This window comes from Pipistrellus kuhlii, unplaced genomic scaffold (assembly GCF_014108245.1).
Source record: "Pipistrellus kuhlii isolate mPipKuh1 unplaced genomic scaffold, mPipKuh1.p scaffold_m20_p_12, whole genome shotgun sequence".
NCBI classification, from domain to species: Eukaryota; Metazoa; Chordata; class Mammalia; order Chiroptera; family Vespertilionidae; genus Pipistrellus; species Pipistrellus kuhlii.
In genome coordinates this window covers 27,044,960-27,061,685 of record NW_023425427.1, presented here as the reverse complement: position 1 = coordinate 27,061,685, position 16,726 = coordinate 27,044,960, and the positions used below count along the sequence as shown (strand labels likewise).

The 16,726-nt window shown below is 40.8% G+C and overlaps 1 protein-coding gene across 15 annotated transcripts in view; it reads right to left on the bottom strand.

The window, feature by feature from the left end:
- Positions 1–16,726, bottom strand: part of TRPM6 (transient receptor potential cation channel subfamily M member 6) — a 125,210-nt gene that overhangs the window by 87,836 nt on the left and 20,648 nt on the right. For all 15 annotated transcript variants that reach the window (XR_006741288.1, XM_036433782.2, XM_036433787.2 and 12 more), the window contains exons 2-4: positions 5,458–5,537; positions 3,680–3,718; positions 1,610–1,787 (exon numbers count right to left, since the gene is read on the bottom strand). Coding sequence is in view for 14 of the 15 variants with exons in the window: in XM_036433782.2 (XP_036289675.1) it covers positions 1,610–1,787; positions 3,680–3,718; positions 5,458–5,537 (297 nt within the window). In the remaining variant the exon portion in view is untranslated. The remainder of the gene's footprint in view (positions 1–1,609; positions 1,788–3,679; positions 3,719–5,457; positions 5,538–16,726) is intronic.

The following is a 16,726-nucleotide window of genomic DNA, read 5'->3' as shown; positions in this document are numbered from 1 at the left end:
GATCACCCTTTCTAGCCTCTCCTGCTTATGGGGCTCTGACTCTGTTGTGTATTCAGGATTCCCATACATAAGTATGTATTAAATTTGATTATTTTCCCTTACTGATTTGTCTCATGTTTATCTGACTATTAGACCCGCCAGAAAACCTTGAAGGTAGAGGGAAAGCTGTTCCTCCCCAACAAAACCAATGTTAGTCCATGGAACACATGCTGTCTGGGACATAGTAAAATATGGGCACCCAGTAAATATTTGTCAAATGGATTTAAAAAATCATATACAGTGTAATTACATACATATTAAGCATCAGCTTCCAAAAAGGATTGGAGAGGAGAACTAAGGCAGTTTTCCTGCCAGCTAAAGAAAATGCACAAAGTTAAATGCAAAAGTGTTCATAACTGGAAATGCAGGTAACTATAGAACTCTATGGTGAAACTATATTATGATTGCACTGTGAAGAACTGTTGTTTCAAACCCACCAAACTGATGGTCACACTCCAGAATACAGCTGATTCTGAGCTTTCCTGATGTGGGCTCTCCACCCAGCTTTCCTCCTGGGAAAACTGCCTCTAATAAACCAGCATGTGGCTAACAAGCTCAAGAGAAAACATCTGGGAGATAGCTAACCTGTCAATACTATCAAATCACAGGTAAATTTACCATATTAGGAACACAAGAAAAATTGGCCTGAAGAGCCCAGTACTAGAATTCAGGGCAGAAAGAAATTCCCCCATTTTCTTCTTGAGAAAAGGCTCTCACAAAGACATAGCAGGCATGATTAACCACATCCTATCTAATAAAAGAGTAATATGCAGATTGACCATCACTCTAATACACAATATGGCTGCCCCCATGTGGACACAAGATGGCCATCACAAGATGGCCAGCAGGGGAGAGCAGTTGGGAGGGACCAGGCCTATAAGGGAGGGCAGTTGGAGGTAATCAACCCTGCAGGGTAGGGCAGTTAGGGGTGACCAGGCCAGCAGAGGAGGGAAGTTGGAGGCAAACAGGCTGGCAGGGAGCAGTTAGACATTAATCAGGCTGGCATGAGAGTGGTTAGGGGGTGATCAGGCTGGCAGGCAGAGGCGGTTAGGGGCAATCAGGAAGGCAGCAGGCAGGTGAGCAGTGGAAGCCAGCAGTCCTGAATTGTGAGAGGGATATGCCAGATTGGAGAGGGTGCAAGCTGGGCTGAGGGACACCCCCACACACCCCGTGCATGAATTTTGTGCACCAGGCCTCTAGTGTTAGTAATAATTGCTAAGACCATGCTTCAGCTAATGCCTACTGTTTGGTAGTAACTTTCTGCATTCCATAAGAGCAGCCTTTTGGCAACCGTCTCAAGAGCAATAAGCTATCTTCCACAGAGGACATAAGCTTGCTGAGAGAGCTCAATCCAAAAAAGAGCTGGCCATACCACACTTGGGAAAGGAAGAATGCCTCTCAGACATAAAGGAAAAAGAAGGGTCAAGTCAAGCGGCTAATAACATGGATCTACTTTGCAATAAAACCTGGTCATCTGATCCTCTACACTTGGTGATATAATTAGGAGATAAAATGTGGAGGTTATATCCTCTGTGAGAAACTAATAATATGATGTGGGTTATGAACCAACCTTGGCATGGTGGATGTGCTCGCCATCTTGGAAGTTAATAGTACCATAGGTATCTGTAGGGCTTTTTGTTGTGTGCTTTTCAACAGACCATTGTTCTTTGTCACCACCACTGGCAGCTGACATGGTCCCGCTATAATCTATTCCAAGATGATCTCCAATCAATCGCCCACAGTAACACCTTAAATTTGGGGGGGAAAAACAAAAACAAAACACATTTCAAAATAGAACACAATATCAGAATAGAAAATAGATGTAATGTTTCCACATTTCTCTAATGCAATGTATAGGCGACAGACATTAATAATTTTTAAATGTTCCATTAAGATATATATTGGATCTTTTCACACTGGATAATCTTCTAAGTTTAGAACACCCTCAATGGTTCACTTCCTTAGCTGCACATTACAATGGTTCATAGAATGTTTTAAAAGAATACTGAGCCCAAGCCAGTTTGGCTCAGTGAATGGAGCATTGGCCTATGGACTAAAGGATTGTGGGTTTAATTCCCGATCAAGGCCACGGTGGACCTCAGTTTCAGGCTCAGACAGGAAGAAACCAATCCATCCATCTCTCTCACATTGATGTTTCTCTTTCCTTCCCTCCTTCTCTCACTCTCTTTCCCCTTCTACCCTCCCCCCCCACCCCACCATGTGAGGATTAAAAATTAATAAAATAATTAAAGCCCTAAGCTGGCTCAGTGGATAAAGTGTCAGCCTACGGACTGAAGGGTCCCAGGTTCAATTCTGGTCAAGGGCACATGCCTAGGTTGCAGCCAATCAATGATTCTCTCTCACCATTAATGTTTCTATCTCTTTCCCTCTCCCTTCCTCTCTGAAATCAATAAGTATATATATATTTAAAATAATAATAAAACAGCTGAAACCGGTTTGGCTCAGTGGATAGAGCGTCGGCCTGCAGACTGAAAGGTCCCAGGTTCGATTCCAGTTAAGGGCATGTACCTTGGTTGCGGGCACATTCCCAGTAGGGGGTGTGCAAGAGGCAGCTGATCGAAGATTCTCTCTCATCAATGTTTCTAACTCTCTATCCCTCTCTCTTCCTCTCTGTAAAAAATCAATAAAATATATATTTTTTTAAATAATAATAATAATAAAATAATTAAAACTAAAAACTAAAAATCTCCAATATATATGGGCACAGAGCTTCTGCAACCTACATGGAAGGAGTGATAAAGATTCTGCAAGATGACTCAATCGCCAGTGGCCACTGATTTGATCAATCATGCCCAGGTAATGAAGCATCCATAACAAAACAAAAGGATGGGGTCAGAGAGCTTTGGGTTGGTGGATATGTGCAGGTGCTGAGAAAGTGGCACACTTGGAGAGCACATAGAAGCTCTGTGCTCCTTCCCATATAACTTGCCATATGCATATCTTCCATCTGGTTGTTCATCTGTATTCTTTATAATATCCTTTATCATAAACTGGTAAACTTAAGTAAATGTTTCTGAGTCATGTACACTACTCTAGTAAATTAACTGAATTGTGGAGGGGGTCCTGGGAACTTCCGATCTATAGCCCAGCCATCAAAGCACTGACAATTTAGACTTTCAATTGGCATTTGAAGTGGCGAGTAGGAGGCAGGGAGTAGTCTTGAGCTCTTAACCTGTGGGATCTGACACTTGGTGTTGGAAAAAACAGACATCAGAATTAGTGTCAGACTTGGAGCCTGGTAGACACATACATCACTTTCGAGTCATAAATTAAAGACAGTGTTGTATGTGCACAAAGCACCTTCATTATCCAAATAAAAAGCAAGGTAATAAAATGAAAACGTAATGCTTTATAAGTACTTCAATTGGTAGAAGCTCTTATCAAGGGCCTTTAGCCATTTTACATTTCTGGGTAATTCAAGTAACCTATTACATTCAAATAATCATTCACACTCCTTCAAAAATATCTCATATTTCATTTTTAAATTTTTCCTTGGAAAGGAAATAAAATGCACCAGTTAAGCCTTTCATTGAGTCCATTCAAGATGTGTGAAAACTATTCCAATGAATTTGAAACACAGTGCCTAAAAATTAAAAGAAATCTTATTTATCTGTCTTACCTGATTAAATTCTGGCAGACCTGGCATCCTGCAGTACATCTATATTAAAGAAATAATATCTGTTATAGTTTATGGATGTATTTGAGGACATATTTAATGCTTAAACAGTAAATATCTGTTATCTTCCATGGAACATCACCCATCAGCTGCTTCCTGCATGACTGGGGATCAAGTCTGAAACCTGGGCATGTGCCCTGAATGATAATCAAACTAGCAATTTCTTGGTTCATGATGCTCAACCTCTGAGCTCTACCAGCCAGGCTCAACAGTATTTTTGATACAAGGCTGGGAACCCGTAAATGAGGAAGGCCAATTACATTCACTGTTCTATGCCATTCTACATAATAAAGATATAATATGCAAATGGTTGTTACACTGTGAAACTTAATGATGGGATCACAGATCAGCAGGAGGATAGGGCAGCAAGCTATGGGGGCGGGGCAGTGGGTGGAGAGTTACTAGAGGGTGGCAGCGAGCTACTGGTGCAGAGATTCGTATGCAGGGCTACTAGTTCTATATAAGGGACTAGAGCATCCACAGATTTTGATAGCCAAAGGGATCCTGGAATCAATCTCCCTCAGATGGTGAGAGAAGTTAAGATTTAAGAGAGTCAAAAGTTATACATTTTGCCCTGGCCAGTGTGGCTCATTTAGTTTGACATCATTGTATGTACCAAAAGGTTGCCAGTTTGATTTCCTGATCAATGCATGCCTTGAACATGCATTGAACAGGAAATCAATGTTTGTGGGCTGGGTTTTGGGCTCGTTTCTCTTTCTCTCTCTCTCTCTCTCTCATCTCTAAAGATCAATAAAAAATATATCTTAAAAAAGTTAGACATTTAGACAGCACAGGTGATCAGTGCAAATAACCCCCACATTGTTCAAAGGTCAACCAGACTGCTCTTCTTTTTTGTTTAGTAATTTATTTTTCCAAGGACAATAACATGCTATCTTATTTCAAGGACCTAACCACACTAGGAGATGTTTTGTAACCCATCCTGCCCCTATGTTTCACTAGCTACTGTTTTGAATTTTGTCCTAGCAATGTATCTTCCAAAGGGTTATCAAGAACTCGGTTTCTCTATATTTAATTCAGTCATTTCAAACTCTAGTCATTTTATTCTGCTGCCCATTATCTGCTCAAGCAAAAAGCCTATGGGAGAAAAATGGAGCTGCAATTAACTATTTGTATACTGTAAGCTGAGAACAGTGTCCTGAAATATCCCAGTTACTGTTCCCACAGACACTTTAGTGGTGGGTAAAGGACATGCACAAAAATTTGAATATTCAATATTCAGAAGTTGTAAATTTTTAGCCAAACCCAATGGAATAGATGTAAACACAAGGTATTTCCTAAACTCTATCCCCCCCCCCCCCCCCCCCCCCCCCCGCCTAAGAGGAACAGGAGCATAAAAAACAAAACATGAAAATCTACCACAATATTAACAGTGGCTCTTTCAGGGTGATGTCATTAGGATGAATGTGTTTCTCTATATTTAATTCAGTCATTAAACAGATGTTTTCAGAAGCCTATTATCTAGCAAGCACTGTCAATAAGCCCTGGGATTGGCAAGAGGTACAAAATTGGCAATTCCTGTTCTTAGCAGGTTTCTCTAATAATCACGTACTATTTTTATAAAGACAAACAAACATCACCTAAGAATTAGGACTAACTTTATAGATCTCAAACCCTTTAAACAAGTCATATCTCTTAAGTTTTCACAAATAGTCCTCCAAGTAGAGTTACTTAAAAAAAAAAAATGGAATTAAAAATTGTACCTGTGAGGGTCTTTGGAACTGGGTATGATTTTGTTACATTCTCTCTTGTCGAACACACCTTCGATCCAGGATTTCTGGGACTGAACAGAGAGTGTCGTTATTTTTACATTTCAGTTAAGTGAGAAATCAGTGTAACCACAGCAGTTCAGGTAGGCAAGATATATTTAGGTAGTGTGATTACTAATGGCAAGACCAGCCCCAAACAGGCCAAGCGTTTACTGGCTTCTATTACAGACAACATAGACGCCAATAAGGCAAATGTGAACACAAAAATATTCACAAAGTTTACTGGTTCATAATCTCATCTTAGCGAAAGATCCCTAAATGCAAAAACTCTAGCAAGGAAGTAAAGATATAACTGATGTGTTCCTTTAATTCTGCTATAAATCATTTTTAAATCTGACAGCATAATCCTACAGAGGGAATATCAAGCTCTCAAACTTCAAAATTCTCAGTCATCAAGTCCCACAATGGCTAGATTTCATAGGGAGCTGGCAAGAGTTTCAGAGGGGACATGCAACCTCAACAAGCTTCTGTCAAAAAATAAATTCAAAAAAAAAATTCCAATATAACATGGGACCAGAAGATATTAAATGGAGAATAGAACTTAACTGAGATTTCCTGTAAATGCCTGATTTACGGAAGACTGAGACTTATCTCCTGACCAGTGAACATCTGCCAAGAATTATTTCCCACCGAAACCGGTTTGGCTCAATGGAAGAGCTTCGGTCTGTGGACTGAGGGGTCCCGGGTTCGATTCCGGTCAGGGGCATGTACATTGGTTGCGGGCACATCCCCAGTTGGGGGTGTGCAGGAGGCAGCTGGTCGATGTTTCTCTCTCATCGACGTTTCTAGTTCTCTATCTCTCTCCCTTCCTCCTCTCTGTAAAATATCAATAAAATATATTTTTTTTTTAAAAAAAGAATTTTTTCCCATCCTCAAGCTGAAAAGGCTAACCCCTATTTTGTAAAACTACTGTTTGGAATTCTCTATTTTTTAGATGGCCTCTTATTCTTAAAATAATAACAATAATAATAATAATAATAATAATAATACCTTTGCTTTCCAGAATGCTTTAGCCTGCTTGAGTAATAATAAGGAAGATAAACTTAGCTGTCTGACCTTGTTGGCCAAAGACTAGATACGCCCATACTCTCAATGCCATGCCAGGTGCATTTTTTAATTGGAAAAAACTGGGGTGTTTTCAAGGCCAGCAATGAAATAACCACTAAGCACAATAGGACTGGCTCTTTAATAAAAAAGGAAGTTCTGCTTGTAGCTTTGCTTAGAGTTTGAATTCATTTTCTCTGAGCCCACCTAGGTGAATAAAGTGTGACTCCAACTCTCCGAGCATTGCTTGGTTTATTCTGGTTCTCTGTAACAAAGCCAATGAACTTACTGCTTGGACTCTGGGTGGACTTCCCCCTCAAGGCACACCCTACCCACAAATACAGGCTGTCCCAAACCCTCAGTGAACTTGCCTGTAGTTTGCTATAGCATGTGTTCCAGAAATCACAATCACTCCGCTATTCTCCAGTAAACTCACTTTCTGCTTGTGTGAGCTTGCCTCAGTGTACTGCTTTATTAAGGTTGGTAATTCATTACATGGTCTGTAAGCATGGCTTAACATTGGCTGTGTTACTTCAGATTGCACAGCCTATAGCTGTCCCTAATTCAAGTGGAATCCAACCAACTGATGAGCTTGGTCTTCTAATATGAAGATATTTTAGCTCTATATGGCATAAAAACGGGTGTGGATATAACTTTATCCAGTCAGTGAAAAATAACAAAGTAGAAAAAAAATGTATAAGAATGCATTTGAGCCAAAACTAACAAAATTGGCAGGAAGCAAGATCTCAAATGCTCCCCAAAGTGAGAGTTGTGTAGTTGCCTTTATGCATTGGGAATTAAGGAAGGGAGGGGGTCTCAGCCCGGGAGGGGCGCGCACCCCCATGGTGCAATCCTCCTCCCAGCAGCGGCAACCTAGGGTCTCAACCACTGAGTCACACCAGCCAGGTAGATAAGGAGGAATCTTAAATATTTCTGTTTAAAAATATATTTTTATTGATTTTTTACAGAGAGGAAGGGAAAAGGATAGAGAGCTAAAAACATCTATGAGAGAGAAAGATCAATCAGCTGCCTCCTGCGCATTCCCCACTGGGTATGCGCCCCCAACCAAGGTACATGCCCTTGACAGGAATTGAACCTGGGACCCTTTAGTCCACAGGCCTACGCTCCATCCACTGAGCCAAACCAGTTAGGGCTATCTAATATGTTCAAGAAAAAAAACAAAAAACAAAAAAACCTATCTAATAAAGAGGGAATATGCAGGGGAGGGCATTTGGGGGTGACCCCATTGTCAGGGGAGGGCAGTACAGGCTGTAGACAAAAAAGGATTCTAAGGAAAATAACCTTCCAGGTGATCTGATCTGATCATGGTGGGTAATCACTCCCCAGACATATAACTTTTTTAGTACAAGGTTTGTCTTTTGCTTCAAGCCAGCCCAGTCCATTGTTCTTGTGCATCTAGGTAACACATCTTTGAAATGCCAGAGTAATCCACTCTTTACAAACCCTCCAGAAAGAAGCAACCACCCTCAAAAGAGCACGTAACCTTGCTTTTGCAGTTAACTATCCTGTAATCCCAAGAATGACAGTTTTGCCATTTCCTTTGTGCATTTGAAATTCATAAAGGAAATTAAAGAACTTTACTTGAGGGGGAAGAAAGCAAGGCAGTATTGGATTACATGAGAGTTAACAAGATTATGAGATCTTGCTTCCTGGCAATTGTCATCACTTTGGGCTCACATAAGCTCTTACACAAGTTCTTTACAGGTCCGTAGGTTTGCATAAAGGCCAGATACACATCTGGACTCATACTAAGAAATTTTTCCCGCATGAAGTCAAGAATCCACACACTAGTGGCTGGGCCTAGGCAGCCCATTCAGGGCCAGGTCCCCTTTCCAATTATAATAGGGCTTTTGAAAGCATACATAAATTAAAGGCTTTGCATTCTCTCTGGGGCTTACTAAGACTCAATAAAATTTAACTTACCATTGGTCATATGAAAGGTAAAATTAGCTTTTGGTTGGTGGCCTGGGATCTTAACTTTGATGTTGGTTTTGTTTGTTTATTGATCTCTGAGAGAGAGCTAGAAACACCAATGACAAGAGAGAATCATTTATCTGCTGCCTCCTGCACGCCCCACACTGGGGACTGAGCCTGCAACCCAGGCATGTGCCCTGATTGGGAGTCAAACTGTGACCTCCTCGTTTGCAGGTCGATGCTCAGCCACTGAGCCATGCCAGCAGGGCTAACTTTGCAGGCTAACTTTGATGTTTTTAATTTTCATAGAAAATTACTTTCTGACCTCCAAACTTTCCAAACCCAGGGCCTCTCATACATCAAATGGCTTTTATGGGTCTAACTTTCCCCCACTAGACTCTAGTTTCCACAGGCCCAGTCTTTTCTGTTGCCCCAGGGCCCTCCCCAATGATTGCTGAATGAGCAACAAAATGAACACACTTAAAATAGAACCTTAGCACTCCTTCTGTACAATTTCCCTCCAAAGGTGTAAACAGGAAACCTGTGTGATTAATAAGAACTTGGAAACTTTCCTCCTACAGCTCCCTTATCTCAAGAGTATAATCTATGGAGGACAAATAGCCAACATGCTGTCTTCTACCTCAGAAGCAGCAGACTGACAAGGCGGTGGTAGTTTACAGTGGAGATTAGGCCATTTCTGCAACTGTAGTGGCAATCTTTATTGACTGGGTGTGTGTTTTTATACACAGAGCGGCTTTGTTTTTTCATTGTTGTTATTTGGGATAGGAAAAGGCAGAAGACAAAGACAGGAAATAGTGTTGGTCTCAAGCTGAGTGTTAGTCATAATTATGCCTCAATCTAAAACATAATAAATTTTAAATCCAATTGCAGGTCTGAGGCCAGGGCAGGAATTGCAAGGACCTGTCCAAAGATTAATCCTCTAGCAGTACCCACATGAACTATTCCTTCAACTGAAATATTCCTGCATTAGAGCTTTTAGGGTATCCAAATTACATACGATTTTTCTCTCAGAGGAATCTCTGTTCCAATTTTATGTCCTCCATACAATTTTCTCAGTGAAGCACAGCAGAAAGAACATTGCAACAAGATATATTTATTTAACATTGCACAAACCACATTTGATGTAGACAAATTCAAAGTCTTTGCTAAAAGAATAAGAAAGAACTAGAAAAAAAAATGTGAAAAGAAAAAAAAAAGGTTTGGTTTTTTTTTTAATGATTTTTTTGATTTGAGAAAGAGAGGGAGAGGGAGAGAGATAGAAACATCCATGAGAGGGAAACATTGACCATATATTAGAATACAAAACAAGTCTCTACAAGTTCAAAACAAGATTGAAATTATATCAAGCATTTTCTCAGATCAAAACAGAATGAAAGTAGAAATCAACTACAATGAAAACACTCAAAAACATTCAAACACTTGGAGGCTAAATGAAACAATGAATGGGTTCCCAATGAGATAGAGAAAGATATCAAAAACTTCCTGGAAACAAATGATAATGAACACACAACCCAAAATCTTTTTTTTTTTTTCATTAAAATTCCAAAATCTTTGGGACACAACAAAAAGAAGTTCATAGCAATATAGGCCTAACTCAAAAAAAACAAGAAAATTTTATAATAAACTATTTAAAGAATCAGAAAGAGAACAAGAAAAGCCCAAAGTAGAAGGAGAAATAAATGCCAGAGACTAAAAAAAAAAAATAATACAAAAGATCAGTGAAACCAAGACCTGGTTCTTTAAATAGATAAATAAGATTGATGACGATTAGAGTCAACAAGAACAAAGAGAGAAGACCCAAATAAATAAAATCAGAAATGAAAGTAGTGAAGTAACAACTAACACCATCACAGAAATAACAAGAATTTGGGAGATGTTATTCTTAAAAACTACATGCCAACAACCTGGACAATGTGGATGAAATGGACAAATTCCTAGAAAAATACAAATGCTTAGGATTTTGCTGGGAGAAAACCCACTTTTCTAATATTATAAGATTTAATTTACCAAAAGCTCTTGGCTGACCCAGCTGGCAAGGCTCAATGGTTGACTGATAAACTTATGAACCAGGTCACAGTTTGATTCCTAGTCAGGGTATATGCCCCGGTTACAGGCTTGATCCCCAGTGTGGGTCCTGCAGGAGGCCACTGATCAATTATTCTCTCTCATCATTAATGTTTCTGTCTCTCTCTCCCTCTCCCTTCCTCTGTGAAATCAATAAAAAATATTAAAAAAAAAAAAAAAAAAAAACTCACGGCCCTTTGAAAGATTAATTGAAGGTATCTATAGTCTCCAGAAAGAAGAGAGATTTTTTATAAAGATCAAACTGCCTGAAACCGGTTTGGCTCAGTGGTAGAGCTTTGGTCTGCGGACTGAAAGGTCCCAGGTTCGATTCCGGTCAAGGGCATGTACATTGGTTGTGGGCACATCCCTGGTAGAGAGTGTGCAAGAGGCAGCTGGTCGATGTTTCTCTCTCAACGACGTTTCTAGCTCTCTATCCCTTTCTCCTCCTCTCTGTAAAAAAATCAATAAAATATATTTTTTTAAAAAAGATCAAACTATTCCACTATAAGATAATAACCTGGTCCATTCTGTAAAATAATAGGAATAGCAGATATCATACTAGTCAGTTGGGCTACTCTAAAAGAATATCATACATTGGGCGGTTTATACACACACACACACACACACACACACACACACACATTTATTTCTCACAGTTCTGGAAACTGAAAATCCAGGATCAGAATGACCTTATTCTCAAGTTCTGGTGAGAGCCCGCTTCCTAAGTTTACAATGGTCACCTTCTCCCTGTATCTTCACATGGCAGACAGAGAGATCATCTCTCGTGTCTCCTCTTATAAAGGCACTAATTCCATTCATGAGGGCTCTCCCCTCAAGATCTAATTACCTACCAGAGGCTCCACCTCCAAATAGCATCACATTGCAGAGTAGGGCTTCAACACGTGGAAATGGGAGACACAAACATTCAGTCCACCACTACAGGAGGTTAACAGTTTATTCAGCACATTCTATGCACCCACCTAGGCAATGCAAGGGCTTTGTTTATATTAATTCTGCCTCAGTGGGAAGTGGGGGCAGTTACTATCACCTTTTTACCAATGAGGACACTGAGCCAGAGAGGTTGAGTAATTTGCCCAAGAACCTAATAATTCATACAAGTGACATTAGAGCCCTGGCCAGTGTGGCTCAGTTGACTGAGCATCATCCTGTGCACTGAAAGGTCACCAGTTCCATTCCCAGTCAGGACACATGCCTGTTGCAGGTTCAGTCCCTGGTCATAACACATACAAAAGGCAACCGATCGATTTTTCTCTTTCAGTCATGTTTCTCTTTCTCTCTCCACCTTCTCCCTTCTTCTCTCTCTAAAATATATAAAAACATCCCTGGTCAGTTTCACTCAGTGGTTAGACTATTGGCCCACTGACCAAAAGGTCACAAGTTTGATTCCAGATCCAGAGCACATATCTCGTTGCAGATTCTGCAGTCCTTCTGGAGGCAACCAAGCAATGTGTCTCTCTCACATCAATGTTTCTCTCTCTCCCCCTTCCTTCCTCTCTTCCACTCTTTCTCTACAAATCAGTGGTAAAAATCTCAAGTGAGGATTAAAAAAATAAAAACTTTTTTAAGTGACACTAAGATTCAAACAGAGGCACCTAAACAACTCCATTTCACTATCACTTACTTGCAGAATTTGCACCTATACCAATCCCTAAAAATGTGTAGTGTTTTAGAGTTTACAAAATCACTTTCCTGAACATCTGATCTCCACACAAATCCCATGAGGTCCTCAGTAGGTAATAACAAGTAATATCTAGTGTAGACAGGGCCTGAGAAGGCACATGGGCATTTCTTTAATTATTGTCAGCTGAAACCAAGGCGACAGGCAAAGCCACGCCCTGGGAACACGCTTTGCCAAAAAGGCAAGAGTGTTATCATCTTGGCCTTCATTTCATCCCAGGTGACAGGGAGTAATTTCACTTTGATATGTAAATCCAGTCAAGCACCAGGAATGCTCGGGCCTACTCAAGAATGCAAATGATGTCCTTTGATTCTAACTTTTGGTGAAACTTCCTGGTTATTGTGTGGGTGTGAATATGTGTATTTCTCAGGAGAAAATCTCAAGAGCTGGATCATAAATCACTGCTGCACAAAGGATCTGAATACAACTTATGTAAATAAGATACACAAATGGCCAGGGAATACATGCAAAAGCTCTCATCATTAGACATGAAGGAAATTAAAATCCAAACCACACTGTGATACCTCCTCACACTACTAGGATGGCTATAATAAAAAATTCAGACAATACAAAGTGTTGGCAAGGGTGGAAAGAAATTGGAATTCTCAGATTGCTGGTAGAATGCAGAGTGGTGCAACTGCTTTGGAAAACAGTATGACAGGTCCTCAAAAGTTAAACATAGAGTTACCAAGTGATCCAGTCTTCTTCTAGGTATCTGCCCTTGAAAAATGAAACCATATATCCACACAAAAACTTGTACACCAATGTTCATAGCATCATCATTATTCATAATGGCCAAAAAGCAGAAACAACCTACATATCCATTAAATGTGGAATGAACAAATAAAAGTGCATTGTATTCATATAATGGAATATTAAATAAAAATAAAATAGTCATGCATGCTACAACATAGAAGAGCCTTGAAAACTAAGTAAAAGAAGCTAATTACAAAGAAAAACATATTGTTTGAGTCCATTTATATAAAATTCCCAGAACAGGCAAACCTATAGAGGCAGAAAGTGGATCAGTGCTTGCCTAGGGCTGATGAGGATAGAGAAACTGGGACAGACATCTGAGGGGTATGAGTCTTCTTTTTGAGATGATGAATGTACAGCTCTGGGAATACACTAAAGCCACTAACTTGTACACATTAAATGTGTGAATTATATGCTGTACATATTATACCTCAAGAAATGTCAATAAAAAAGTTAAAGGGGGAGTGGAAAATGATGGGGAAGCCAACCTATAGTGGAAAACAAAAGACACATATATTTCTGTTCACAAGCAGAAAGCAGTTTTGTTCAACTCATAAAAGAGGTTTAAAAATATTTGGAAGCACTTAGGTGGTGTGGCCCAGTGGTTGAAGCATCAACCTACGAACCAGGAGTTCAATTCCGTCAGGGCCCATGCCCTGGTTTCAGCCTTATCCCCAGTAGTGGGATGGGCAGAAGGCAGCCAATCAATGATTCTCTCTCATCACTGGTGTTTCTATTTCTCCCTCTCCCTTCCTCTCTGAAACCAATTAGAATATATACTTTTAAAAATCTTTTGAAGCAATTAGTAAAATGTAAAACCCAAGAAGTTTCACATTCAGGAAAGAATCTGTGTATCTGCATTTCCTTTAACAAGGAAAGAAAAAAAAAGAAAAGAAAAAAAAAAAGACAATCCTAGGTTTGTATTCCAACTTGGGACCAGTCTGCTGGGGCCAGGTGAACAGCCATTTATCGACATAGCTTGCATTCACTGGCTCACCTTAGTCCCCACCAGACAAGCTCTCCACTCTAGTTTGTTTTCCAGCCCCTGAGTTATTGCTTTCATCAGATTTTCAAAGGATTCTCTGACTCAACACATGTACAGCTCTCAGAAAGAGGTAGCCAGTAAATGGTGCCCATTTGCTGTATAGATAAGGAAACTAAAGTAATCTACTGGAAGCCAAGAGGCATGTAGCCAGCAGTAAAACTACCGTTTCTGACTTTTGGCTTCTTTCATTACTCTTCCACCACCCTGCTAATATTTCTAGACCGTCTATAATTACTATATTCTGTTCCTTTTATGGTTGCAACTGAGGGAAATCAATGAGAGAGCTAAAAACATGCTCGGCAGCCCTGACCAATGTGGCTCAGTTAGTTGGAGCCACATTTCATACGCCAGAAGGTTACAGGTTCAATTCCTGGTCGGGGCACATACCTAGGCTTCAGATTTGGTCCCTGATCAGGGTACATATGGAGGCAATCGAAAGGCAGACGATGGTGGCCCTCACTGGTTTGGCTCAGTGGATAAAGCCCCGGCCAGGGGACTAAAGAGCCCAGGGTTTGATTCCAGTCAAGGGCACATGCCTGGGTTGCAGGCTCAATCCCCAGTAAGGGATGTGCAGGAGGCAGCTGATCAATGAGTCTCTCATCATTGATGCTTCTATCTCTCCCTCTCTTTCTTCTCTGAAATCAATAAAAATATATTTAAAAGGAAAAAAAAGGAAAGAAAAAAAAGACAGAGGAGGATAAGTGAGTGGGAAGAGATCACCAAAGAACTTGCATGCATATGCATAACCCATGGACAATGACAATAGGGTAGTGAAGGCCTGGGGTAGGGGGCGGCTAGAAGAGGTCAATGGGGGGAGGGGGAGGACAGCATATGTAATACTTTCAACAATAAAGATTTTTTTAAAAAATAAAAAGATCTCTCTATATATATCTCCCCTCCCCCTTCACTCCCTCCTTCCCTTCCACCCTCCTTTTCCCTCTCTCCAAAATCAATAAACAGGTCCTCAGGTGAGGATTAAAAAAAAAAAAAAAAAAAGAGCATGCTAGGCATTCCAAAAAGGCATGTGATTTTCAGAATCTATGATCTTCTAAACACAAACAGTATTTTGCTTAAACCTAATAAGTCCCTTGGTTAGGGTGAGCAACTTGGGTGGGACCTCTTGGCTCATATCCCAAGGCACCCTGGTGCTAGGAAAGTAAAGAGAAGGTTAAACTTGCACCCAGAGCAGGAGGGAAAGTCCTAAGAGCACGTTTTCTCCAAGGTCACCCAGCAGACGAGGAACAGAAAGCACACATTTCTGACAGGCAGGATGTTTCCTCCCCTGGAAGAGGTGGTATGCTCAAGCCAAAGATGATCTTCTGTAAGAAGCTCCAATTCCACAATCAGTAAAGTGAGGAGAGAAGTTTGGTTGCCCACAGTCATCCACTCCATTGGGCTTCGAGTCTCCCGGAGGGAAAATTCTGTATAGCAACCACACATAGTTTAGGAAGAGGTAGGGAAAAAAATAAAAGAACCAAGAAATTCACCAAGCTGACCCCCCCAGTCAAAACACACAGCACAGTTGCAATCTGGGATACGTAACCCTTATCTGGCCCAGAACCATTTCAGGATCCAGAGCCAGCAGGCAGAGCAAATGCCAGCAAGAATCACGGAGACTCTGGGGAGGGTGGGTATGTATGGGCGGTGGGGGAATAGTAAAATATGTACACAGATAATAATTTAATTAAAAAATAAAATTTAAAAAATATCACAGAGAAAGCACCTGTCCGTGCTACAGGATAAATGACTTCATTTCCAATCCTAATGGACAGGGATGCTCTGGAAGAGACACGTGCTTCCAAACCCTGAGAAAGAATGCAATCTCTGAGGCAAACACAATGACCACTCTCACTGCTCCAGATGCATGTCACTCAGAAGCAGTCCCTCCAAAATAGTCATGGAGTTTATCCATAAACAACAGAGATGTGGAAATACCAACGACACTCGAAGAGAAAGGAAAAACAGCATCGGGCTGCCCCCAACCAGGGGACCCACCCAATGTGCTGGTGCCAAGTCCATCAGAAGAAAGTTCCCAGGGCAGTCAGTCCACAGCTACTCCACCACACAACCCCAAAAATCCATGGGGTCCAGGCAAAAGCTGAGCCCAGCTGGAAACAGTAGGCTCCATCACTGTACTCAGAGTATAGGACAAATCACATTGTGGATTTCGTGTGGGAAAAAAAATCTCTCTTTTTTCCTTAATTGTGGCAAAATACACATCATGCAGAATCCACCCTCTTACCCAGTTTTAAGAGTCCAGCTTGGTACATATCTTTAACAACGTTCTCCTCAGCTTCATTTTCCTCCCGTCCTGTAGACCAGCGGAGGGGGGGATGGGGTGCTATGTACACCTCATAGGATTATTGCCAGGATGAAATAACAACAGTCACAAACTCTTGCCACCTGCTAACTACGTTGGGCATTCTTACAAGCACATTGCACATATAGCATCTCACTCAATGTCCAAATGATAACTATGATTCCATTTTCCAGATGAGGAAGCCAAAGCACTGCGGTGAAGTAACTTGCCCAAGTTCATAGCTAGCGGTGGAACTGGGGAAAGGAATTAAGGTGATCTGGCTCCAAAGAAAGAGCCCTTCCCAACCACACTCTGCCCAAAGGAGCACACGTGTGCCCAG